A 26277-nucleotide genomic window follows, 5' to 3' on the forward strand; every position below is an offset into this window, starting at 1 on the left:
GGCTGTGTCTCTGTGTGTGTTGTAACTAAACTAAAGGCTGTGTCTCTGTGTGTGTTGTAACTAAACTAAAGGCTGTGTCTCTCTGTGTTGTAACTAAACTAAAGGTTGTGTCTCTGTGTGTGTTGTAGCTAAACTAAAGGCTGTGTCTCTGTGTGTGTTGTAACTAAACTAAAGGCTGTGTCTCTGTGTGTTGTAGCTAAACTAAAGGCTGTGTCTCTGTGTGTTGTAACTAAAGGCTGTGTCTCTCTGTGTGTTGTAGCTAAACTAAAGGCTGTGTCTCTGTGTGTTGTAACTAAACTAAAGGCTGTGTCTCTCTGTGTGTTGTAACTAAAGGCTGTGTCTCTCTGTGTTGTAACTAAACTAAAGGCTGTGTCTCTGTGTGTTGTAGCTAAACTAAAGGCTGTGTCTCTGTGTGTTGTAGCTAAACTAAAGGCTGTGTCTCTCTGTGTGTTGTAGCTAAACTAAAGGCTGTGTCTCTCTGTGTGTTGTAACTAAACTAAAGGATGTGTCTCTGTGTGTTTTAACTAAACTAAAGGCTGTGTCTCTGTGTGTTGTAGCTAAACTAAAGGCTGTGTCTCTCTGTGTGTTGTAGCTAAACTAAAGGCTGTCTCTCTGTGTGTTGTAGCTAAACTAAAGGCTGTGTCTCTCTGTGTGTTGTAACTAAACTAAAGGCTGTGTCTCTCTGTGTTGTAACTAAAGGCTGTGTCTCTGTGTGTGTTGTAGCTAAACTAAAGGCTGTGTCTCTCTGTGTGTTGTAACTAAACTAAAGGATGTGTCTCTCTGTGTGTTGTAACTAAACTAAAGGCTGTGTCTCTCTGTGTTGTAACTAAACTAAAGGCTGTGTCTCTGTGTGTGTTGTAGCTAAACTAAAGGCTGTGTCTCTCTGTGTTGTAGCTAAACTAAAGGCTGTGTCTCTCTGTGTTGTAGCTAAACTAAAGGCTGTGTCTCTGTGTGTTGTAACTAAACTAAAGACTGTGTCTCTCTGTGTTGTAACTAAACTAAAGGCTGTGTCTCTCTGTGTGTTGTAGCTAAACTAAAGGCTGTGTCTCTCTGTGTGTTGTAGCTAAACTAAAGGCTGTGTCTCTCTGTGTGTTGTAGCTAAACTAAAGGCTGTGTCTCTCTGTGTGTTGTAGCTAAACTAAAGGCTGTGTCTCTCTGTGTGTTGTAGCTAAACTAAAGGCTGTGTCTCTCTGTGTGTTGTAACTAAACTAAAGGCTGTGTCTCTGTGTGTTGTAGCTAAACTAAAGGCTGTGTCTCTCTGTGTTGTAGCTAAACTAAAGGCTGTGTCTCTCTGTGTTGTAACTAAACTAAAGGCTGTGTCTCTCTGTGTGTTGTAGCTAAACTAAAGGCTGTGTCTCTGTGTGTTGTAGCTAAACTAAAGGCTGTGTCTCTCTGTGTTGTAACTAAACTAAAGGCTGTGTCTCTCTGTGTGTTGTAACTAAACTAAAGAATGTGTCTCTCTGTGTGTTGTAACTAAAGGCTGTGTCTCTCTGTGTTGTAGCTATCTCTGTGTGTTGTAGCTAAACTAAAGATTCTGTTGTTTCTCCCTGTAGCTCCTGGCTACAGTGCTGTCTCAGTCTGCCAAAGCCAAAGAGCACCTGCTGGAGCAGTCCAAGTCTGTAGAGCTATCTACAGGTAGGTGTGTGTGTGTGTGTGTGTGTGTGTGTGTTACAATCTACAGGTACACATCACTCCAGTGAGAGGGATGAGAGAGAGAGAGAGAGAGAGAGAGGGATGAGAGAGAGAGAGAGAGAGGGATGAGAGAGAGAGAGTGATGGGAGAGGGATGGGAGAGAGAGAGGGATGAGAGAGAGAGAGAGAGAGAGGGGGGGAGAGAGAGAGAGAGAGAGAGGGATGAGAGAGGGAGAGAGAAAGAGAGGGATGAGAGAGGGAGAGAGGGATGAGAGAGAGAGAGAGAGGGATGAGAGAGAGAGAGGGATGAGAGAGAGAGAGAGAGAGAGAGAGAGAGAGAGAGAGGGATGAGAGAGAGAGAGAGAGAGGGGGATGAGAGAGAGAGAGAGAGAAAGAGAGGGATGAGAGAGGGAGAGAGAAAGAGAGGGATGAGAGAGAGAGAGAGAGGGATGAGAGAGAGAGGGATGAGAGAGAGAGAGGGATGAGAGAGAGAGAGAGAGAGAGAGAGAGAGAGAGAGAGAGAGAGAGAGAGAGAGAGGGATGAGAGAGAGAGAGAGAGGAGATGAGAGAGAGAGAGAGAGAGGGATGAGAGAGAGAGAGAAAGAGAGGGATGAGAGAGAGAGAGAGAAAGAGAGGGATGAGAGAGGGAGAGAGGGATGAGAGAGAGAGGGATGAGAGAGAGAGATAGATATATAGATATATAGATGTATAGATATATAGAGAGATAGATATATAGAGAGATAGAGAGATAGATATATAGAGAGATAGAGAGATAGATGTATAGAGAGGGTGAGGGAGAGAGGGATGAGAGAGAGAGAGAGGGATGAGAGAGAGATATATAGAGAGATAGAGAGATAGAGAGATATATAGCGAGATAGAGAGATATATAGAGAGATAGATATATAGAGAGATAGATATATAGAGAGATAAATATATAGAGAGGGAGATAAAGGGAGCATCATCTGTTTCCTTTATAACGATTGAAGCAATCACACACACACACACACACACACACACACACACACAGTGGGATCTGGATCTTGGCGGCTCTGTCATCCAGATGGCCAGTAGTTAGTAGAGGAGGCCTGTGATTGGCTGACGACACCAGTTACTGAGGAGGAGGTGAAACCTGATTGGTTATTCACATGGTAAATGAGGGGGATTGGTTTTATAGAAAGAAATGGTGGCACAGGATTGGTTGGGTGAAATAATGAAAATATGAGTGGTTGAGCTCGACCCAACGACAGTGTGTGTTACCTCCAGGCTCCGCCTCTGCCTCTAGACAGTCGAGCCAATCAGGATGCCCGCTCCATGAAGCTCCACCTTATGACACCACGGCAACCTGGAAGGGGGAGGGGCAAGTCGAGGGGAAGGTAAGACAGACAGTCCTCCTCTCAGAGTCATCACTCACACACTTCCTGCTTCCCTGCGTCCCTCTCCTCACCGAAACCAGTGTCCCTCTTCCCCTTCAGCACAATCTCTCACACACTCTCCACCAACCACAGAAACACACACACAGAACCGTAGACACACACACACACAGAACCACGGACACACACACACACAGAGAACCACGGACACACACACACAGAGAACCACGGACACACAGACACACGAGAACACGGACACACAGACACAGGAGAACACGGACACACAGACACACGAGAACACGGACACACAGACACACGGACACACAGACACACGAGAACACGGACACACAGACACACGAGAACACGGACACACAGACACACGAGAACACGGACACACAGACACACAGAGAGAACCACGGACACACAGACAGTCTCGAACACGACACATAGACACACGAGAACACGGACACACACACACCCGTAATCACGGACACACAGACAGTCTCCAACACGACACACACCAAGGATGTCCAAACACTTACTCTCTCAGCTGGCCTCGTCCTTACTGCGAGCATTCGGTTGCAGCCACGACACGGTGAGTGTGTGTGTGTGTGTGTGTGTGTGTGTGCTCTGGTCTGTCTGTTCTGTTACTCCTCTGAGAGAGATTCTGTTCTGTCTTCTCTACTTTCAGTTTCTCCTCCTCCATCTCTGTGTTCCTCCTCCATCTCTGTGTTCCTCCTCCTCCATCTCTGTGTTCCTCCTCCTCCATCTCTGTGTTCCTCCTCCTCCATCTCTGTGTTCCTCCTCCTCCATCTCTGTGTTCCTCCTCCTCCATCTCTGTGTTCCTCCTCCTCTCTGTGTTCCTCCTCCTCCATCTCTCCTCCATCTCTGTGTTCCTCCTCCTCCATCTCTGTGTTCCTCCTCCTCCATCTCTGTGTTCCTCCTCCTCCATCTCTCCTCCATCTCTGTTTCCTCCTCCTCCATCTCTGTGTTCCTCCTGTGTTCCCTCCTCCATCCTCCTCCTCCCATCTCTGTGTTCCTCCTCCTCCATCTCTGTGTTCCTGTCCATCCTGTGTTCCTCCTCCATCTCTGTGTTCCTCCCATCTCTGTGTTCCTCCTCCATCCTGTGTTCCTCCTCCATCTCTGTGTTCCTCCTCCTCCATCTCTGTGTTCCTCCTCCATCTCTGTGTTCCTCCTCCATCTCTGTGTTCCTCCTCCTCCATGTGTTCTCCTCCATCTCTGTGTTCCTCCTCCATCTCTGTGTTCCTCCTCCATCTCTGTGTTCCTCCTCCTCCATCTCTGTGTTCCTCCTCCATCTCTGTGTTCCTCCTCCATCTCTGTGTTCCTCCTCCATCTCTGTGTTCCTCCTCCATCTCTGTGTTCCTCCTCCATCTCTGTGTTCCTCCTCCATCTCTGTGTTCCTCCTCCATCTCTGTGTTCCTCCTCCATCTCTGTGTTCCTCCTCCCATCTCTGTGTTCCCTCCTCCATCTCTGTGTTCCTCCTCCATCTCTGTGTTCCTCCTCCATCTCTGTGTTCCTCCTCCACCTCTGTGTTCCTCCTCCATCTCTGTGTTCCTCCTCCTCCATCTCTGTGTTCCTCCTCCTCCATCTCTGTGTTCCTCCTCCATCTCTGTGTTCCTCCTCCATCTCTGTGTTCCCTCCTCCATCTCTGTGTTCCTCCTCCTGTGTTCCTCCATCCATCTCTGTGTTCCTCCTCCATCTCTCCTCCATCTCTGTGTTCCTCCCATCTCTGTGTTCCTCTCCTCCATCTCTGTGTTCCTCCTCCATCCATTCTGTTCCTTCCTCTGTGTTTCCTCCTCCATCTCTGTGTTCCTCCTCCATCCATCCTCCTCCATCTCTGTGTTCCTCCTCCATCTCTGTGTTCCTCCTCCTCCATCTCTGTGTTCCTGTTCCTCCTCCATCTCTGTGTTCCTCCTCCATCTCTGTGTTCATCTCTGTGTTCCTCCTCCTCCATCTCTGTGTTCCTCCTCCTCCATCTCTGTGTTCCTCCTCCATCCCTGTGTTCCTCCTCTCCATCTCTGTGTTCCTCCTCCATCTCTGTGTTCCTCCTCCATCTCTGTGTTCCTCCTCCATCTCTGTGTTCCTCCTCCTCCATCTCTGTGTTCCTCCTCCATCTCTGTGTTCCTCCTCCATCCTGTGTTCCTCCTCCTCCATCTCTGTGTTCTCCTCCATCTCTGTGTTCCTCCTCCATCTCATCTCTCCATCTCTGTGTTCCTCCTCCATCTCTGTGTTCTCCTCCTCCATCTCTGTGTTCCTCCTCCTCCATCTCTGTGTTCCTCCTCCATCTCTGTGTCCTCCTGCTCTCTGTGTTCCTCTCTCCATCTCTCTGTGTCCTCCTCCATCTCTGTGTTCCATCTCTGTGTTCCTCCTCCTCCATCTCTGTGTCCTCCTCCATCTCTCCATCTCTGTGTTCCTCCTCCTCCATCTCTGTGTTCCTCCTCCTCCATCTCTGTGTTCCTCCTCCTCCATCTCTGTGTTCCTCCTCCATCTCTGTTTCCTCCTCCCATCTCTGTGTTCCTCCTCCTCCATCTCTGTGTTCCTCCTCCATCCATCCTCTCCATCTGTTCCTCCTCCTCCATCTCTGTGTTCCTCCTCCATCTCTGTGTTCCTCCTCCTCCATCTCTGTGTTCCTCCTCCATCTCTGTGTTCCTCCTCCTCCATCTCTGTGTTCCCTCCTCCATCTCTGTGTTCCTCCTCCATCTCTGTGTTCCTCCTCCATCTCTGTGTTCCTCCTCCATCTCTGTGTTCCTCCTCCATCCTCTCCATCTCTGTGTTCCTCCTCCTCCATCTCTGTCTCTGTTTCCTCCTCCTCCATCTCTGTGTTCCTCCTCCTCCATCTCTGTGTTCCTCCTCCTCCATCCCTGTGTTCCTCCTCCCATCTCTGTGTTCCTCCTCCATCTCTGTGTTCCCTCCTCCATCTCTGTGTTCCTCCTCCATCTCTGTGTTCCTCCTCCTCCATCTCTGTGTTCCTCCTCCTCCATCCCTGTGTTCCTCCTCCATCTCTGTGTTCCTCCTCCTCCATCTCTGTGTTCCTCCTCCATCTCTGTGTTCCTCCTCCTCCATCTCTGTGTTCCTCCTCCTCCATCTCTGTGTTCCTCCTCCTCCATCTCCGTGTTCCTCCTCCATCCCTGTGTTCCTCCTCCATCTCTGTGTTCCTCCTCCTCCATCTCTGTGTTCCTCCTCCTATCTTGTTCCTCCTCCATCTCTGTGTTCCTCCTCTCCATCTCTGTGTTCCTCCTCCTCCATCTCTGTGTTTCCTCCTCCATCTCTCTGTGTTCCTCCATCCTAATCTCTGTGTTCCTCCTCCATCTCTGTGTTCCTCCTCTCCATCTCTGTGTTCCTCCTCCATCTCTGTGTTCCTCCTCCATCTCTGTGTTCCTCCTCCATCTCTGTGTTCCTCCTCCATCTCTGTGTTCCTCCTCCATCTCTGTGTTCCTCCTCCATACTATATTCCTCCTCCATCTATGTGTATTCTATACCATACTGTGTTCCTCCTCCAGATATACTCCTCCATCTCTGTGTATCCTCCATCTCTGTATTCCTCCTCCATCTCTGTGTTCCTCCTCATCTCTGTGTTCCTCCTCCTCCACTCTGTGTTCCTCCTCCTCCATATTGTGTTCCTTCTCTTCCATCCCTGTGTTCCTCCTCCTCCATATCTATATCCCTGTGTTCCTCCTCCATATATCCCTGTGTTCCTTCTCTTCCATCTCTGTGGTCCTCCTTTACTATTCCTGTGTTCCTTCTCTTCCATCTCTGTATATACACTATAATATACTGTGTTCCTCCTCCATATATCCACTCTCTGCTATCTCTCTGCTCCTCCTCCATCTCTGTGTTCCTCCTCCTCCATCTCTATACTATCCATCTCTGTGTTCCTCCTCCTCCATCTCTGTGTTCCTCCTCCATCTCTGTGTTCCTCCTCCATCTCTGTATCTCTGTGTTCCTCCTCCATCTCTGTATATATATCTCTGTGTTCCTCCTCTTCCATCTCTATCTATATCTCTGTGTTCCTCCTCCATCTCTGTGTTCCTCCTCCTCCATCTCTGTGTTCCTCCTCCTCCATCTCTGTGTTCCTCCTCCTCCATCTCTGTGGTCCTCCTCCATCTCTGTGTTCCTCCTCCTCCATCTCTGTGTTCCTCCTCCATCTCTGTGGTCCTCCTCCATCTCTGTATTCCTCCTCCACTCTGTGTTCCTCCTCCATCTCTGTATATCTGGGTCCTCCTCCATATATATCTATACCCTATACTGCCCATATACATGTTCTCTATACTGATATATACACTATATATATATGTATATATACCATACTGGAGATATACTATACTATATTGGATATATACCATATTGGATACTATACTATATATATTTACTATACTGGATATATACACTATAATATACTGGATATATACTGTACTATACTATACTGGATATATACAATATATACACTATACTATATTGGATATATACTATACTCTATATATACATTTACTATACTGGATATATACTATACTACTGGATATGTACTATACTATACTATAATATATATATACTATACTGTATATACTATACTATATTGTATATACTATACTCTATATACATTACTATACTGGATATATATATAATATACTGTATATATACTATACTGGATATATACTATACTATATTGGATATATAGTATACTCTATATATATTTACTATGGATATATACTATACTGGATATGTACTATACTATACTGTATATACATATACTATACTGTATATATACTATACTATATATATATACTATACTGTAAATATTATACTACACTGTATATATACTGTACTATATACTGTATATATATTATCCTGGATACACTATGCTATGTATATATACTACTATACTGGATATATACTATACTGTAAATATACTATACTGTATATATACAATACTACAATGTATATATACTATAATGGATATATAGTGTAATATACGGTATATACACAATACTATACTGTATATATACTATACTGTAAATACGGTACTATACTGTATATATATTATACTACAATGTATATATACTATAATGGATATATAGTGTAATATACGGTATATACACTATACTATACTGTATATATACTATACTGATATATATATTAGATGCACTATTGTAAAGTGGCTGTTCCACTGGATGTCATAAGGTGAATGCACCAATTTGTAAGTCGCTCTGGATAAGAGCGTCTGCTAAATGACTTAAATGTAAATGTAAATGTATATTATACTTTACTGTATATATGCTAAACTGTATATATACTACACTATACTGTATATATACTACACTATACTGTATATATAATATACTGATCTATATATTATACTATACTGTATATATACTATACTGATATATATATATATATATATATATTATACACTGTATATATACTACACTATACTGTAGCCTGAGCCATCTTGATCTTAGTTACCCTAGCTTAGCACCGTGTGTGTGTGTGTGTGTGTGTGTGTGTGTGTGTGTGTGTGTGTGTGTTGGCAGGACTCTACCAGTAAGATGGAAGTGTGTGTATGAGATAGCTTGATCAGATCACAGCCATTTGATGGACATGGTTTTCCCCAGCAGGGTGTGTAGGTTCACATGGCTATCTGTCAGTTCCAGATCCTCCCTCCTCCCTCCTCCTCCCCTCCTCCTCTCCTCTCCCCCTTCGTGTGACCCGTGGTCCAGTCCTGACTCCTCCCCTCCTCTCCCCCTCCGTGTGACCCGTGGTCCAGTCCTGACTCCTCCCCTCCCCCTCCGTGTGACCCGTGGTCCAGTCCTGACTCATTTACATTTACATTTAAGTCATTTAGCAGATGCTCTTATCCAGAGCGACTTACAAATTGGTGCGTTCACCTTATGACATCCAGTGGAACAGCCACTTTACAATAGTGCATCTAAATCTTTTAAGGGGGGTGAGAAGGATTACTTTATCCTATCCTAGGTATTCCTTAAAGAGGTGGGGTTTCAGGTGTCTCCGGAAGGTGGTGATTGACTCCGCTGTCCTGGCGTCGTGAGGGAGTTTGTTCCACCATTGGGGGGCCAGAGCAGCGAACAGTTTTGACTGGGCTGAGCGGGAACTGTACTTCCTCAGTGGTAGGGAGGCGAGCAGGCCAGAGGTGGATGAACGCAGTGCCCTTGTTTGGGTGTAGGGCCTGATCAGAGCCTGGAGGTACTGAGGTGCCGTTCCCCTCACAGCTCCGTAGGCAAGCACCATGGTCTTGTAGCGGATGCGAGCTTCAACTGGAAGCCAGTGGAGGGAGCGGAGGAGCGGGGTGACGTGAGAGAACTTGGGAAGGTTGAACACCAGACGGGCTGCGGCGTTCTGGATGAGTTGTAGGGGTTTAATGGCACAGGCAGGGAGCCCAGCCAACAGCGAGTTGCAGTAATCCAGACGGGAGATGACAAGTGCCTGGATTAGGACCTGCGCCGCTTCCTGTGTGAGGCAGGGTCGTACTCTGCGGATGTTGTAGAGCATGAACCTACAGGAACGGGCCACCGCCTTGATGTTAGTTGAGAACGACAGGGTGTTGTCCAGGATCACGCCAAGGTTCTTAGCGCTCTGGGAGGAGGACACAATGGAGTTGTCAACCGTGATGGCGAGATCATGGAACGGGCAGTCCTTCCCGGGAGGAAGAGCAGCTCCGTCTTGCCGAGGTTCAGCTTGAGGTGGTGATCCGTCATCCACACTGATATGTCTGCCAGACATGCAGAGATGCGATTCGCCACCTGGTCATCAGAAGGGGGAAAGGAGAAGATTAATTGTGTGTCGTCTGCATAGCAATGATAGGAGAGACCATGTGAGGTTATGACAGAGCCAAGTGACTTGGTGTATAGCGAGAATAGGAGAGGGCCTAGAACAGAGCCCTGGGGGACACCAGTGGTGAGAGCGCGTGGTGAGGAGACAGATTCTCGCCACGCCACCTGGTAGGAGCGACCTGTCAGGTAGGACGCAATCCAAGCGTGGGCCGCGCCGGAGATGCCCAACTCGGAGAGGGTGGAGAGGAGGATCTGATGGTTCACAGTATCGAAGGCAGCCGATAGGTCTAGAAGGATGAGAGCAGAGGAGAGAGAGTTAGCTTTAGCAGTGCGGAGCGCCTCCGTGATACAGAGAAGAGCAGTCTCAGTTGAATGACTAGTCTTGAAACCTGACTGATTTGGATCAAGAAGGTCATTCTGAGAGAGATAGCGGGAGAGCTGGCCAAGGACGGCACGTTCAAGAGTTTTGGAGAGAAAAGAAAGAAGGGATACTGGTCTGTAGTTGTTGACATCGGAGGGATCGAGTGTAGGTTTTTTCAGAAGGGGTGCAACTCTCGCTCTCTTGAAGACGGAAGGGACGTAGCCAGCGGTCAGGGATGAGTTGATGAGCGAGGTGAGGTAAGGGAGAAGGTCTCCGGAAATGGTCTGGAGAAGAGAGGAGGGGATAGGGTCAAGCGGGCAGGTTGTTGGGCGGCCGGCCGTCACAAGACGCGAGATTTCATCTGGAGAGAGAGGGGAGAAAGAGGTCAGAGCACAGGGTAGGGCAGTGTGAGCAGAACCAGCGGTGTCGTTTGACTTAGCAAACGAGGATCGGATGTCGTCGACCTTCTTTTCAAAATGGTTGACGAAGTCATCTGCAGAGAGGGAGGAGGGGGAGAGGGGGAGGAGGATTCAGGAGGGAGGAGAAGGTGGCAAAGAGCTTCCTAGGGTTAGAGGCAGATGCTTGGAATTTAGAGTGGTAGAAAGTGGCTTTAGCAGCAGAGACAGAAGAGGAAAATGTAGAGAGGAGGGAGTGAAAGGATGCCAGGTCCGCAGGGAGGCGAGTTTTCCTCCATTTCCGCTCGGCTGCCCGGAGCCCTGTTCTGTGAGCTCGCAATGAGTCGTCGAGCCACGGAGCGGGAGGGGAGGACCGAGCCGGCCTGGAGGATAGGGGACATAGAGAGTCAAAGGATGCAGAAAGGGAGGAGAGGAGGGTTGAGGAGGCAGAATCAGGAGATAGGTTGGAGAAGGTTTGAGCAGAGGGAAGAGATGATAGGATCGAAGAGGAGAGAGTAGCGGGGGAGAGAGAGCGAAGGTTGGGACGGCGCGATACCATCCGAGTAGGGACAGTGTGGGAAGTGTTGGATGAGAGCGAGAGGGAAAAGGATACAAGGTAGTGGTCGGAGACTTGGAGGGGAGTTGCAATGAGGTTAGTGGAAGAACAGCATCTAGTAAAGATGAGGTCGAGCGTATTGCCTGCCTTGTGAGTAGGGGGAAGGTGAGAGGGTGAGGTCAAAAGAGGAGAGGAGTGGAAAGAAGGAGGCAGAGAGGAATGAGTCAAAGGTAGACGTGGGGAGGTTAAAGTCGCCCAGAACTGTGAGAGGTGAGCCGTCCTCAGGAAAGGAGCTTATCAAGGCATCAAGCTCATTGATGAACTCTCCGAGGGAACCTGGAGGGCGATAAATGATAAGGATGTTAAGCTTGAAAGGGCTGGTAACTGTGACAGCATGGAATTCAAAGGAGGCGATAGACAGATGGGTAAGGGGAGAAAGAGAGAATGACCACTTGGGAGAGATGAGGATCCCGGTGCCACCACCCCGCTGACCAGAAGCTCTCGGGGTGTGCGAGAACACGTGGGCGGACGAAGAGAGAGCAGTAGGAGTAGCAGTGTTATCTGTGGTGATCCATGTTTCCGTCAGTGCCAAGAAGTCGAGGGACTGGAGGGAGGCATAGGCTGAGATGAACTCTGCCTTGTTGGCCGCAGATCGGCAGTTCCAGAGGCTACCCGGAGACCTGGAACTCCACGTGGGTCGTGCGCGCTGGGACCACCAGATTAGGGTGGCCGCGGCCACGCGGTGTGGAGCGTTTGTATGGTCTGTGCAGAGAGGAGAGAACAGGGATAGACAGACACATAGTTGACAGGCTACAGAAGAGGCTACGCTAATGCAAAGGAGATTGGAATGACAAGTGGACTACACGTCTCGAATGTTCAGAAAGTTAAGCTTACGTAGCAAGAATCTTATTGACTAAAATGATTAAAATTATACAGTACTGCTGAAGTAGGCTAGCTGGCAGTGGCTGCGTTGTTGACTTTGTAGGCTAGCTGGCAGTGGCTGCGTTGTTGACACTACACTAATCAAGTCGTTCCGTTGAGTGTGATAGTTTCTACAGTGCTGCTATTCGGGGGCTAGCTGGCTAGCTAGCAGTGTTGATTACGTTACGTTGCGTTAATAAAAGAACGACAATAGCTGGCTAGCTAACCTAGAAAATCGCTCTAGACTACACAATTATCTTTGATACAAAGACGGCTATGTAGCTAGCTATGTAGCTAGCTACGATCAAACAAATCAAACCGTTGTACTGTAATGAAAAAGTGATACTACCTGTGGCGCGAAACGGAATGCGACCGGGTTGTTGAGTGAGGAAGTTCTATTCGGTGGACGTTGGCTAGCTGTTGGCTAGTTAGCAGTGTCTCCTACGTTAAGGACGACAAATAGCTGGCTAGCTAACCTCGGTAAATTAAGATAATCACTCTAAGACTACACACTCTAAACTACACAATTATCTTGGATACGAAGACAGCAAAGACAACTATGTAGCTAGCTAACACTACACTAATCAAGTCGTTCAGTTGAGTGTAATAGTTTTTACAGTGCTGCTTTAACAGTGCTGCTATTCGGTAGACAGTGAACGTTAGCTAGCTGGCTAGCTGGCTAGCTGCTGGGCAGATAGCAGTGTAGACTACGTTAGGACGACGAAATACGATAATTACGCAATTATCTTTGATACAAGGACGGCTATGTAGCTAGCTAAGAAGAAATTGCTAAGATTAGACAAATCAAACCGTTGTGCTATAGTGAAATGTAATGAAATGTATACTACCTGCGGACCGAAGAGCGAATGCGACCGCTCGCTCCAACCCGGAAGTACTGTGGTCCAGTCCTGACTCCTCCCCTCCTGTGGTCCTGACTCCTCCCCTCCTCTCCCCCTCCGTGTGACCCGTGGTCCAGTCCTGACTCCTCCCCTCCTCTCCCCCTCCGTGTGGTCCAGTCCTGACTCCTCCCCTCCTCTCCTCCTCCGTGTGACCCGTGGTCCAGTCCTGACTCCTCCCCTCCTCTCCCCCTCCGTGTGGTCCAGTCCTGACTCCTCCCCTCCTCTCCCCCTCCGTGTGACCCGTGGTCCAGTCCTGACTCCTCCCCTCCTCTCCCCCTCCGTGTGACCCGTGGTCCAGTCCTGACTCCTCCCCTCCTCTCCCCCTGAGCAGAGTGGGTGGGAAGAAAGGGGTGATAAGGGAGAAAGAGGTGCTGGTGGACTGGGCATGGCTGAGTTCTCCTGGCCTCTCTGCTGCCCCTCAGTGGACAGAGCATGATACTGCAGCTGTTTGTGATAGAGGAAGTCTCTGGAGCAGACTTCGCCACATCAGAATCCTCAGAGTGGGTTGTCTACAATCTCTGGATGTGATTGGCCAGGTCCACACTTCCATCTTCTCCAATAGCTCACCCAGACAGAGCCTGTCTTCTCCCTCCCTCATCTTCTCCAATAGCTCACCCAGATATAGCCTGTCTTCTCCCTCCCTCATCTTCTCCAATAGCTCACCCAGACAGAGCCTGTCTTCTCCCTCCTCCATCTTCTCCAATAGCTCACCCAGACAGAGCCTGTCTTCTCCCTCCCTCATCTTCTCCAATAGCTCACCCAGACAGAGCCTGTCTTCTCCCTCCTCCATCTTCTCCAATAGCTCACCCAGACAGAGCCTGTCTTCTCCCTCCCTCATCTTCTCCAATAGCTCACCCAGACAGAGCCAGTCTTCTCCCTCCTCCATCTTCTCCAATAGCTCACCCAGACAGAGCCTGTCTTCTCCCTCCTCCATCTTCTCCAATAGCTCACACAGACAGAACCTGTCTTCTCCCTCCTCCATCTTCTCCAATAGCTCACCCAGACAGAGCCAGTCTTCTCCCTCTCTCCCTCCTCTAGTAGCTCCTAGCCGTTAGCCTTTAGCCACCTACCTAGTCCTCCTCTCCTCTCTTTGTATTTCTTAGCTAGTCTTTAGCCTTCAGCTGTTAGAGGTGTTTAGCCCATAGCTTTTAGCCACCTGTCTTCTCCTCTTCTGTCTCCTCTATGAGTGATCAGCCTTTAGCCATTAGCGGTTAGCCTTTAGCAATTAGTGGTTAGCCATTAGCCGTTAGCCCAGGGCCAGCCGTAGTGACAGAAATCCACCTTTCTTCTCCCTCGTCCATCTTCTCCAATAGCTCACCCAGACAGAGCCTGTCTTCTCCCTCCTCCATCTTCTCCAATAGCTCACCCAGACAGAGGCTGTCTTCTCCCTCCTCCATCTTCTCCAATAGCTCACCCAGACAGAGCCTGTCTTCTCCCTCCTCCATCTTCTCCAATAGCTCACCCAGACAGAGGCTGTCTTCTCCCTCCTCCATCTTCTCCAATAGCTCACCCAGACAGAGCCTGTCTTCTCCCTCCTCCATCTTCTCCAATAGCTCACCCAGACAGAGCCTGTCTTCTCCCTCCCTCATCTTCTCCAATAGCTCACCCAGACAGAGGCTGTCTTCTCCCTCCTCCATCTTCTCCAATAGCTCACCCAGACAGAGCCTGTCTTCTCCCTCCTCCATCTTCTCCAATAGCTTGAAGAGAGAGCCTGTCTTCTCTCTCCTCCATCTTCTCCAATAGCTCACCCAGACAGAGCCAGTCTTCTCCCTCTCTCCCTCCTCTAGTAGCTCCTAGCCGTTAGCCTTTAGCCACCTACCTAGTCCTCCTCTCCTCTCTTGTTATTCTTAGCTAGTCTTTAGCCTTCCGCTGTTAGAGGTGTTTAGCTTTTAGCCACCTGTCTTCTCCTCTACGAGTGATTAGCCTTTAGCCATTAGCGGTTAGCCTTTAGCAATTAGTGGTTAGCTATTAGTAGTTAGCCTTTAGCCGTTAGCGGTTAGCCATTAGCCGTTAGTGGTTAGCTATTAGCGGTTAGCCATTAGTGGTTAGCCGTTAGCGGTTAGCGGTTAGCCATTAGCCGTTAGTGGTTAGCCATTAGCGGTTAGCTATTAGTGGTTAGCCATTAGCGGTTAGCCATTAGCGGTTAGCCATTAGCTATTAGTGGTTAGCCTTTAGCTATTAGCGGTTAGCCTTTAGCCGTTAGCGGTTAGCCCAGGGCCAGCCGTAGTGACAGAACTCCACCTGTCTTCTCTCTCCTAGAGCTCTGAGGCTGTTATCCAATGGCTGAGTGACTTTCAGCTGCAGGTCTACGCTCCAAACTTCATCAGCGCCGGGTATGACATAGCCACCATTAGCAGAATGACCCCAGAGGTAAGGAACCCCTGACCTCTGACCCCTATCCTTTAACCTGAAAGTTAAAGTCACGCTCTACACCCCGTCACCTCACTGATCATAAAGCAGTTGCCTTGACAACCCCCCCCCACCCCCACCCTCCCACCAGTAAAACTGAAGACAGTTCAGATGCATACACCCCCCCCAGACACCAGTTTCCTCTAGGACAGTCACTCCAGTCACTGAGCATGCCCAGGACCTCGTCTGTGATTGGCCAGGACAGGACAACCTTTAGAGCAGATGGACTCAAAGCTCCTCCTATGACAAAGTCCTGTGTGTTCTGTGTGTGTGTGTTCTGTGTGTGTGTGTGTGTGTGTGTTTCTGTGTGTGTCTCCTGCTGTGTGTGTACCTCAGACTAGTGATGCAATTACACCCCTAGATGAGAACCGATCATTTAATCAATATAGAATATTAGTAGAGAATGAGGTCTCTAACTGCCAACTATCTGGCCATTAGCTAAGTAGAAAACTCTACCCACACACTGACTGGACTCTACCCACACTCTGACTGGACTCTACCCACACACTGACTGGACTCTACCCACACACTGACTGGACTCTACCCACACACTGACTGGACTCTACCCACACACTGACTGGACTCTACCCACACTGACTGGACTCTACCCGACTGGACTCTACCCGCACACTGACTGGACTCTACCCGACTGGACTCTACCCGCACACTGACTGGACTCTACCCGCACACTGACTGGACTCTACCCGCACACTGACTGGACTCTACCCGCACACTGACTGGACTCTACCCGCACACTGACTCTACCCGCACACTGACTGGACTCTACCCACACACTGACTGGACTCTACCCACACACTGACTGGACTCTACCCACACACTGACTGGACTCTACCCACACACTGACTGGACTCTACCCACACACTGACTGGACTCTACCCACACACTGACTGGACTCTACCCACACACTGACTGGACTCTACCCACACACTGACTGGACTCTACCCACACACTGACTGGACTCTACCCACACTGACTGGACTCTACCCACACACTGACTGGACTCTACCCACACACTGACTGGACTCTACCCACACACTGACTGGACTCTACCCACACACTGACTGGACTCTACCCACACACTGACTGGACTCTACCCACACACTGACTGGACTCTACCCACACACTGACTGGACTCTACCCACACACTGACTGGACTCTACCCGCACACTGACTCTACCCACACACTGACTGGACTCTACCCACACACTGACTGGACTCTACCCACTCTGACTGGACTCTACCCACACACTGACTGGACTCTACCCACACACTGACTGGACTCTACCCACACACTGACTGGACTCTACCCACACACTGACTGGACTCTACCCGCACACTGACTGGACTCTACCCACACACTGACTGGACTCTACCCACACACTGACTGGACTCTACCCACACACTGACTGGACTCTACCCACACACTGACTGGACTCTACCCGACTGGACTCTACCCGACACTGACTGGACTCTACCCACACACTGACTGGACTCTACCCGCACACTGACTGGACTCTACCCACACACTGACTGGACTCTACCCACACTGACTGGACTCTACCCACACACTGACTGGACTCTACCCACACACTGACTGGACTCTACCCACACACTGACTGGACTCTACCCACACACTGACTGGACTCTACCCACACACTGACTGGACTCTACCCACACACTGACTGGACTCTACCCACACACTGACTGGACTCTACCCACACACTGACTGGACTCTACCCACACACTGACTGGACTCTACCCACACACTGACTGGACTCTACCCACACTGACTGGACTCTACCCACACACTGACTGGACTCCCACACCCACTGGACTCTACACTGACTGGACTCTGGACTCTCCGCACACTGACTGGACTCTACCCACACACTGACTGGACTCTACCCGCACACTGACTGGACTCTACCCACACTGGACTCTACCCACACACTGACTGGACTCTACCCACACACTGACTGGACTCTACCCACACACTGACTGGACTCTACCCACACACTGACTGGACTCTACCCACACACTGACTGGACTCTACCCACACACTGACTGGACTCTACCCACACACTGACTGGACTCTACCCACACACTGACTGGACTCTACCCACACACTGACTGGACTCTACCCACACTGACTGGACTCTACCCACACACTGACTGGACTCTACCCACACTCTGGACTCTACCCACACACTGACTGGACTCTACCCACACACTGACTGGACTCTACCCACACACTGACTGGACTCTACCCGCACACTGACTGGACTCTACCCGCACACTGACTGGACTCTACCCACACACTGACTGGACTCTACCCGCACACTGACTGTATAGTTAGTTGATTGGAGTTGGGAGGAGCCAGACAGTGGGAGGAGCCAGGTTTTGGGTGGGGACAGACAGTGGGTGGGTGGAGCCAGACAGTTGATGGGTGGAGCCAGATTGTTGAGACATACAGTGGGTGTGTAGAGTCAGACTGTAGATAGTTGGGGCTAGGTGATAGGTGGGTGGAGCCAGACTGTGGGTGTGGCCAGACAGTGTGATGGGTGTGGCCAGACTGTAGATAGGTGGAGCCGTGATATGGGTGTGGCCAGACAGGGTGGTGGGTGTGGCCAAACTTTTGATAGGTGGAGCCATGCTGTGGGTGTGGCCAGACAGTGTGGTGAGTGTGGCCAGACTGTAGATAGGTGGAGCCATGATGTGGGTGTGGCCAGACTGTTGATAGGTGGAGCCATGCTGTGGGTTTGGCCAAACTGTAGATAGGTGGAGCCAGACTGTGGGTGGAGCCATGCTGTGGGTTTGGCCAGACTGTAGATAGGTGGAGCCCTGCTGTGGGTGGAGCCAGACTGTGGGTGGAGCCAGACTGTGGGTGGAGCCAGACTGTGGGTGGAGCCAGACTGTGGGTGGAGCTGGGGTCTAGTGATACAACGCTTCTTTCTCACTGCCCACATCCTCTCTCTCCTCTTCACCTTCATTTCCCTCTGGGGACATTTACCTTCCTGTCCTGTGGTACAGCTTGTCACCTGGACACTGTGTGTGTCTGTGGTGTCTATGTTTTCTGTGGTGTCTGTGTTTTCTGTGGTGTCTGGTGTCTATGTTGCCGGTGGTGTCTGGTGTCTGTGGTATCTGGTGTCTGTGTTTTCTGAGGTGTCTGGTGTCTGTGTTTTCTGTGGTGTCTGGTGTCTATGTTGCCGGTGGTGTCTGGTGTCTGTGGTATCTGGTGTCTGTGTTTTCTGAGGTGTCTGGTGTCTGTGTTTTTTGTGGTGTCTGGTGTCTATGTTGCCGGTGGTGTCTGGTGTCTGTGGTGTCTGGTGTCTGTGGTCTCTGTGGTGTCTGGTGTCTGTGGTGTCTCTTTGGTAATGAAGTGTGTGTATCTGTGGAGAGTTTGGAAGCGTCTCACCTATTTTTCCTTGGTGTTGTGTGTGTGTGTGGTACGTGTGTGTGTGTGTGTGTGTGTGTGTGTACGTGTGTGTGTGTGTGTGGTACGTGTGTGTGTGTGTGTAGGATCTCACGGCCATCGGAGTGACCAAACCAGGCCACAGAAAGAAGATGACATCAGAGATCAACAAACTCAGCGTCACTGAGTGGCTCCCTGACCAGAAACCTGTTAGTAACTGACCTGAGACCTGTTAGTAACTGACCTGAGACCTGTTAGTAACTGACCTGAGACCTGACCTGAGACCTGTTAGTAACTGACCTCAGACCTGTTAGTAACTGACCTGAAACCTGTTAGTAACTGACCTCAGACCTGTTAGTAACTGACCTGAAACCTGTTAGTAACTGACCTGAGACCTGTTAATAACTGACCTGAGACCTGTTAGTAACTGACCTGAGACCTGTTAGTTACTGACCTGAGACCTGATAGTAACTGACCTGAGACCTGTTAGTTACTGACCTGAGACATTGTTGTTGTAACTAGGTGGTAGAGTGGTAGTCGGCGATATGGCTGAGCCTGTACTAACTGTTGTGTGTGTGTGTGTGTGTGTGTGTGTGTGTGTGTGTGTTTTTAGTCCAGCCTGGCAGAGTGGTTGTCAGCGATAGGGCTGAGTCAGTACCAGCAGGTTCTGGTGCAGAACGGATACGAAAACATCGACTTCATCACAGACATCACCTGGGAGGACCTGCAGGAGATAGGCATCATGAAGCTGGGTAGGACGTACACACACACACACACACACACACACACACACACACACACACACACACACACACACACAGGCATCACCTGGGAGGACCTGCAGGAGATAGGCATCATGAAGCTGGGTAGGACGTACACACACACACACACACACACACACAGTTTAAAGACAGAAGCAAGGCAACTGAATGTATCCTGCCGTCCAATCTCATCTTTGAACGTGGATGTTAAAATGACCGCCTGTCGTCTGAACTCCCCGTTCACATGAAAACAGATCAGAAAAGGAGAATGGATGTAGCACACTGACCCTTTAATATGAGATAATAGCTTATAACGTTATCGATTTAAAGACCCGAAAAATGGATCTCCTTCCATCCAATCTCAGGCCTGATCGATATTAAAACTCTGTTACTAACTTCCCTCTGATCAAACCAACCTGACCCCTGAACTCGGTTACTACCAACCTGACCCCTGACCCCTGATCAAACCAACCTGACCCCTGAACTCTGTTACTACCAACCTGATCCCTGAACTCTGTTACTACCAACCTGATCCCTGAACTCTGTTACTACCAACCTGATCCCTGAACTCTGTTACTACCAACCTGATCCCTGTTACTACCAACCGGATCCCTGTTACTACCAACCTGATCCCTGAACTCTGTTACTACCAACCTGATCCCTGAACTCTGTTACTACCAACCTGACCCCTGAACTCTGTTACTACCAACCTGAACTCTGTTACTGAACCTTGAACTCTACTATCAACCTGATCCCTGAACTCTGTTACTACCAACCTGAACTCTGTTACTACCAACCTGATCCTGAACTCTGTTAGTACCAACCTGATCCCTGAACTCTGTTACTACCAACCTGAACTCTGTTACTACCAACCTGATCCCTGAACAATGTTACTACCAACCTGATCCCTGAACTCTGTTACTACCAACCTGATCCCTGAACTCTGTTACTACCAACCTGATCCCTGAACTCTGTTACTACCAACCTGATCCCTGAACTCTGTTACTACCCTCCCCGGATCAAACCAACCTGATCCCTGAACTCTGTTACTACCAACCTGATCCCTGAACTCTGTTACTACCAACCTGATCCCTGAACTCTGTTACTACCAACCTGATCCCTGAACTCTGTTACTACCAACCTGAACTCTGTTACTACCAACCTGATCCCTGAACTCTGTTACTACCAACCTGATCCCTGAACTCTGTTACTACCCTCCCCGGATCAAACCAACCTGATCCCTGAACTCTGTTACTACCAACCTGATCCCTGAACTCTGTTACTACCAACCTGATCCCTGAACTCTGTTACTACCAACCTGAACTCTGTTACTACCAACCTGATCCCTGAACTCTGTTACTACCAACCTGATCCCTGAACTCTGTTACTACCAACCTGATCCCTGAACTCTGTTACTACCCTCCCCGGATCAAACCAACCTGATCCCTGAACTCTGTTACTACCAACCTGATCCCTGAACTCTGATCCCTGAACTCTGTTACTACCAACCTGATCCCTGAACTCTGTTACTACCAACCTGATCCCTGAACTCTGTTACTACCAACCTGATCCCTGAACTCTGTTACTACCAACCTGATCCCTGAACTCTGTTACTACCAACCTGATCCCTGAACTCTGTTACTACCAACCTGATCCCTGAACTCTGTTACTACCAACCTGATCCCTGAACTCTGTTACTACCAACCTGATCCCTGAACTCTGTTACTACCAACCTGATCCCTGAACTCTGTTACTACCAACCTGATCCCTGAACTCTGTTACTACCAACCTGATCCCTGAACTCTGTTACTACCAACCTGATCCCTGAACTCTGTTACTACCAACCTGATCCCTGAACTCTGTTACTACCAACCTGATCCCTGAACTCTGTTACTACCAACCTGATCCCTGAACTCTGTTACTACCAACCTGATCCCTGAACTCTGTTACTACCAACCTGATCCCTGAACTCTGTTACTACCAACCTGATCCCTGAACTCTGTTACTACCAACCTGACCCCTGAACTCTGTTACTACCAACCTGATCCCTGAACTCTGTTACTACCAACCTGATCCCTGAACTCTGTTACTACCAACCTGATCCCTGAACTCTGTTACTACCAACCTGATCCCTGAACTCTGTTACTACCAACCTGATCCCTGAACTCTGTTACTACCAACCTGATCCCTGAACTCTGTTACTACCAACCTGATCCCTGAACTCTGTTACTACCAACCTGATCCCTGAACTCTGTTACTACCAACCTGATCCCTGAACTCTGTTACTACCAACCTGATCCCTGAACTCTGTTACTACCAACCTGATCCCTGAACTCTGTTACTACCAACCTGATCCCTGAACTCTGTTACTACCAACCTGATCCCTGAACTCTGTTACTACCAACCTGATCCCTGAACTCTGTTACTACCAACCTGATCCCTGAACTCTGTTACTACCAACCTGATCCCTGTTACTACCAACCTGATCCCTGAACTCTGTTACTACCAACCTGATCCCTGAACTCTGTTACTACCAACCTGATCCCTGAACTCTGTTACTACCAACCTGATCCCTGAACTCTGTTACTACCAACCTGATCCCTGAACTCTGTTACTACCAACCTGATCCCTGAACTCTGTTACTACCAACCTGATCCCTGAACTCTGTTACTACCAACCTGATCCCTGAACTCTGTTACTACCAACCTGATCCCTGAACTCTGTTACTACCAACCTGATCCCTGAACTCTGTTACTACCAACCTGATCCCTGAACTCTGTTACTACCAACCTGATCCCTGAACTCTGTTACTACCAACCTGATCCCTGAACTCTGTTACTACCAACCTGATCCCTGAACTCTGTTACTACCAACCTGATCCCTGAACTCTGTTACTACCAACCTGATCCCTGAACTACCAACCTGTCTGTTACTACCAACCTGAACTCTGTTACTACCAACCTGATCCCTGAACTCTGTTACTACCAACCTGATCCCTGAACTCTGTTACTACCAACCTGATCCCTGAACTCTGTTACTACCAACCTGATCCCTGAACTCTGTTACTACCAACCTGATCCCTGAACTCTGTTACTACCAACCTGATCCCTGAACTCTGTTACTACCAACCTGATCCCTGAACTCTGTTACTACCAACCTGATCCCTGAACTCTGTTACTACCAACCTGATCCCTGAACTCTGTTACTACCAACCTGATCCCTGAACTCTGTTACTACCAACCTGATCCCTGAACTCTGTTACTACCAACCTGATCCCTGAACTCTGTTACTACCAACCTGATCCCTGAACTCTGTTACTACCAACCTGATCCCTGAACTCTGTTACTACCAACCTGATCCCTGAACTCTGTTACTACCAACCTCCCTGAACCTGTTACTGAACCTGATCCCTGAACTCTGTTACTACCAACCTGATCCCTGAACTCTGTTACTACCAACCTGATCCCTGAACTCTGTTACTACCAACCTGATCCCTGAACTCTGTTACTACCAACCTGATCCCTGAACTCTGTTACTACCAACCTGATCCCTGAACTCTGTTACTACCAACCTGATCCCTGAACTCTGTTACTACCAACCTGATCCCTGAACTCTGTTACTACCAACCTGATCCCTGAACTCTGTTACTACCAACCTGATCCCTGAACTCTGTTACTACCAACCTGATCCCTGAACTCTGTTACTACCAACCTGATCCCTCTCTGTTACTACCAACCTGAAACTCTGTTACTACCAACCTGATCCCTCTGTTATACCCCCTCTGTTACTACCAACCTGATCCCTGAACTCTTTACTACCCCCCTCTTTATGCCAACCTGATCCCTGAACTCTGTTACTACCAACCTGACCCCTGAACTCTGTTACTACCAACCTGATCCCTGAACTCTGTTACTACCAACCTGATCCCTGAACTCTGTTACTACCAACCTGATCCCTGAACTCTGTTACTACCAACCTGATCCCTGAACTCTGTTACTACCCTCCCCGGATCAAACCAATCTGATCCCTGAACTCTGTTACTACCAACCTGATCCCTGAACTCTGTTACTACCAACCTGATCCCTGAACTCTGTTACTACCAACCTGATCCCTGAACTCTGTTACTACCAACCTGATCCCTGAACTCTGTTACTACCAACCTGATCCCTGAACTCTGTTACTACCAACCTGATCCCTGAACTCTGTTACTACCAACCTGATCCCTGAACTCTGTTACTACCAACCTGACCCCTGAACTCTGTTATACCCCCTCTACCAAACCAACTCTGATCCCTGAACTCTGTTACTACCAACCTGATCCCTGAACTCTGTTACTACCAACCTGATCCCTGAACTCTGTTACTACCAACCTGATCCCTGAACTCTGTTACTACCAACCTGATCCCTGAACTCTGTTACTACCAACCTGATCCCTGCACTCTGTTACTACCAACCTGATCCCTGAACTCTCTTTACTACCAACCTGATCCCTGAACTCTGTTACTACCAACCTTTATCCCTGAACTTCTGTTACTACCAACCTGTTATGCCCCCCCGGATCAAACCAACCTGATCCCTGAACTCTGTTACTACCCCCTCTCTTTATCCCCCTGAACTCTTTACTGCCAACCTCTTTATCCCCCTCTCTTTATACCCCCTCCTTTATCCCCCTCTCTTTATGCTACCAACCTTTTATCCCCCTGAACTCTGTTACTACCAACCTCTTTATGCCCCCCTCTCTTTATGCTACCAACTCTTTATGCCCCCTGCACCCCCTCTGTTACTGCCCCTCCTGATGCCCCTGAACTCTGTTATATGACCCAGTCTTTTATGGACAGACATCTCTTTATGCCCCCCAGTCTGGAACCCCTCTCTTTATGTGAACTTTCATGGATGTGGCCCCACCTCTGAAAGTTCACATGTTCCAGACATCTCTTTATGCCCCCTCTCTTTATTCCCCCTCTCTTTATGCTTTATGCCCCCTCTCTTTATGCCCCCTCTCTTTATGCCCCCTCTCTTTATTCCCCCTCTCTTTATGCCCCCCTCTCTTTATGCCCCCTCTCTTTATGCCCCCTTTATGCCCCCCTCTTTTATTCCCCCTCTCTTTATGCCCCCTCTCTTTATGCCCTCTCTTTATGCCCCCTCTCTTTATGGACCCACTCTTTATTCCCCCCCTCTTTATGCCCCCTCTCTTTATGCCCCCTCTCTTTATTCCCCCTCTCTTTATGCCCCCTCTCTTTATGCCCCCTGCCCCCCAAAAACACATTTAGACCAAAAATACATTTTAAAAAAACATTCAAATGCCTCTCCTGTGAAGTAGTGACGTGCCACATTGCGCTTCCCGAAATGGCTCACTTACATTAAACTGTTCAATACATACATTAGACGCCTTACAATATTATCTCATATCATATCATATCTTGTTGTGGTTTGTCCCCACTAGGTCACCAGAAGAAGCTGATGCTAGCTGTGAAGCGATTGGCTGAAATGCAGCGTGGCTCTGAGGGGCGGAGCTCCCCCAGGAAGAAGCCTCCACCAATCACACAGCAGCAGGAAGTGATGTCCATAGAGAACAGGCCTCCTGACAACGGTGAGGTCACAATAGAATTAGATAAATAATCTTTAAATGAGGGAATTTAAAAAACAACCCAAATTTGTGTTTCTTGGTGACCCAGTGCTGGTTAAGTAGTGGACAGACACGCTGGGGTTATAGTGACCCAGTACTGGTTAAGTAGTGGACAGACATGCTGGGGTTATAGTGACCCAGTGCTGGTTAAGTAGTGGACAGACATGCTGGGGTTATAGTGACCCAGTACTGGTTAAGTAGTGGACAGACATGCTGGGGTTATAGTGACCCAGTACTGGTTAAGTAGTGGACAGACATGCTGGGGTTATAGTGACCCAGTACTGGTTAAGTAGTGGACAGACATGCTGGGGTTATAGTGACCCAGTACTGGTTAAGTAGTGGACAGACATGCTGGGGTTATAGTGACCCAGTACTGGTTAAGTAGTGGACAGACATGCTGGGGTTATAGTGACCCAGTACTGGTTAAGTAGTGGACAGACATGCTGGGGTTATAGTGACCCAGTACTGGTTAAGTAGTGGACAGACATGCTGGGGTTATAGTGACCCAGTACTGGTTAAGTAGTGGACAGACATGCTGGGGTTATAGTGACCCAGTACTGGTTAAGTAGTGGACAGACATGCTGGGGTTATAGTGACCCAGTACTGGTTAAGTAGTGGACAGACATGCTGGGGTTATAGTGACCCAGTACTGGTTAAGTAGTGGACAGACATGCTGGGGTTATAGTGACCCAGTACTGGTTAAGTAGTGGACAGACATGCTGGGGTTATAGTGACCCAGTACTGGTTAAGTAGTGGACAGACATGCTGGGGTTATAGTGACCCAGTACTGGTTAAGTAGTGGACAGACATGCTGGGGTTATAGTGACCCAGTACTGGTTAAGTAGTGGACAGACATGCTGGGGTTATAGTGACCCAGTACTGGTTAAGTAGTGGACAGACACGCTGGGGTTATAGTGACCCAGTACTGGTTAAGTAGTGGACAGACACGCTGGGGTTATAGTGACCCAGTACTGGTTAAGTAGTGGACAGACACGCTGGGGTTATAGTGACCCAGTACTGGTTAAGTAGTGGACAGACATGCTGGGGTTATAGTGACCCAGTACTGGTTAAGTAGTGGACAGACATGCTGGGGTTATAGTGACCCAGTA

The 26277-nt window shown here is 48.9% G+C and overlaps 1 protein-coding gene across 1 annotated transcript in view; it reads left to right on the top strand.

Annotated features, from left to right (window-relative positions):
- Positions 1–26277, top strand: part of LOC115125764 (caskin-1-like) — a gene marked incomplete at its 5' end in the record, with an annotated part of 54670 nt that overhangs the window by 3972 nt on the left and 24421 nt on the right. The window contains 6 exon segments of the mRNA XM_065015772.1: positions 1554–1635; positions 2895–3004; positions 15199–15309; positions 18889–18990; positions 19395–19533; positions 24986–25132. Coding sequence (XP_064871844.1) covers positions 1554–1635; positions 2895–3004; positions 15199–15309; positions 18889–18990; positions 19395–19533; positions 24986–25132 — 691 coding nt within the window.

Source organism: Oncorhynchus nerka, unplaced genomic scaffold, assembly GCF_034236695.1.
Source record: "Oncorhynchus nerka isolate Pitt River unplaced genomic scaffold, Oner_Uvic_2.0 unplaced_scaffold_1285, whole genome shotgun sequence".
Classification (NCBI taxonomy): domain Eukaryota; kingdom Metazoa; phylum Chordata; class Actinopteri; order Salmoniformes; family Salmonidae; genus Oncorhynchus; species Oncorhynchus nerka.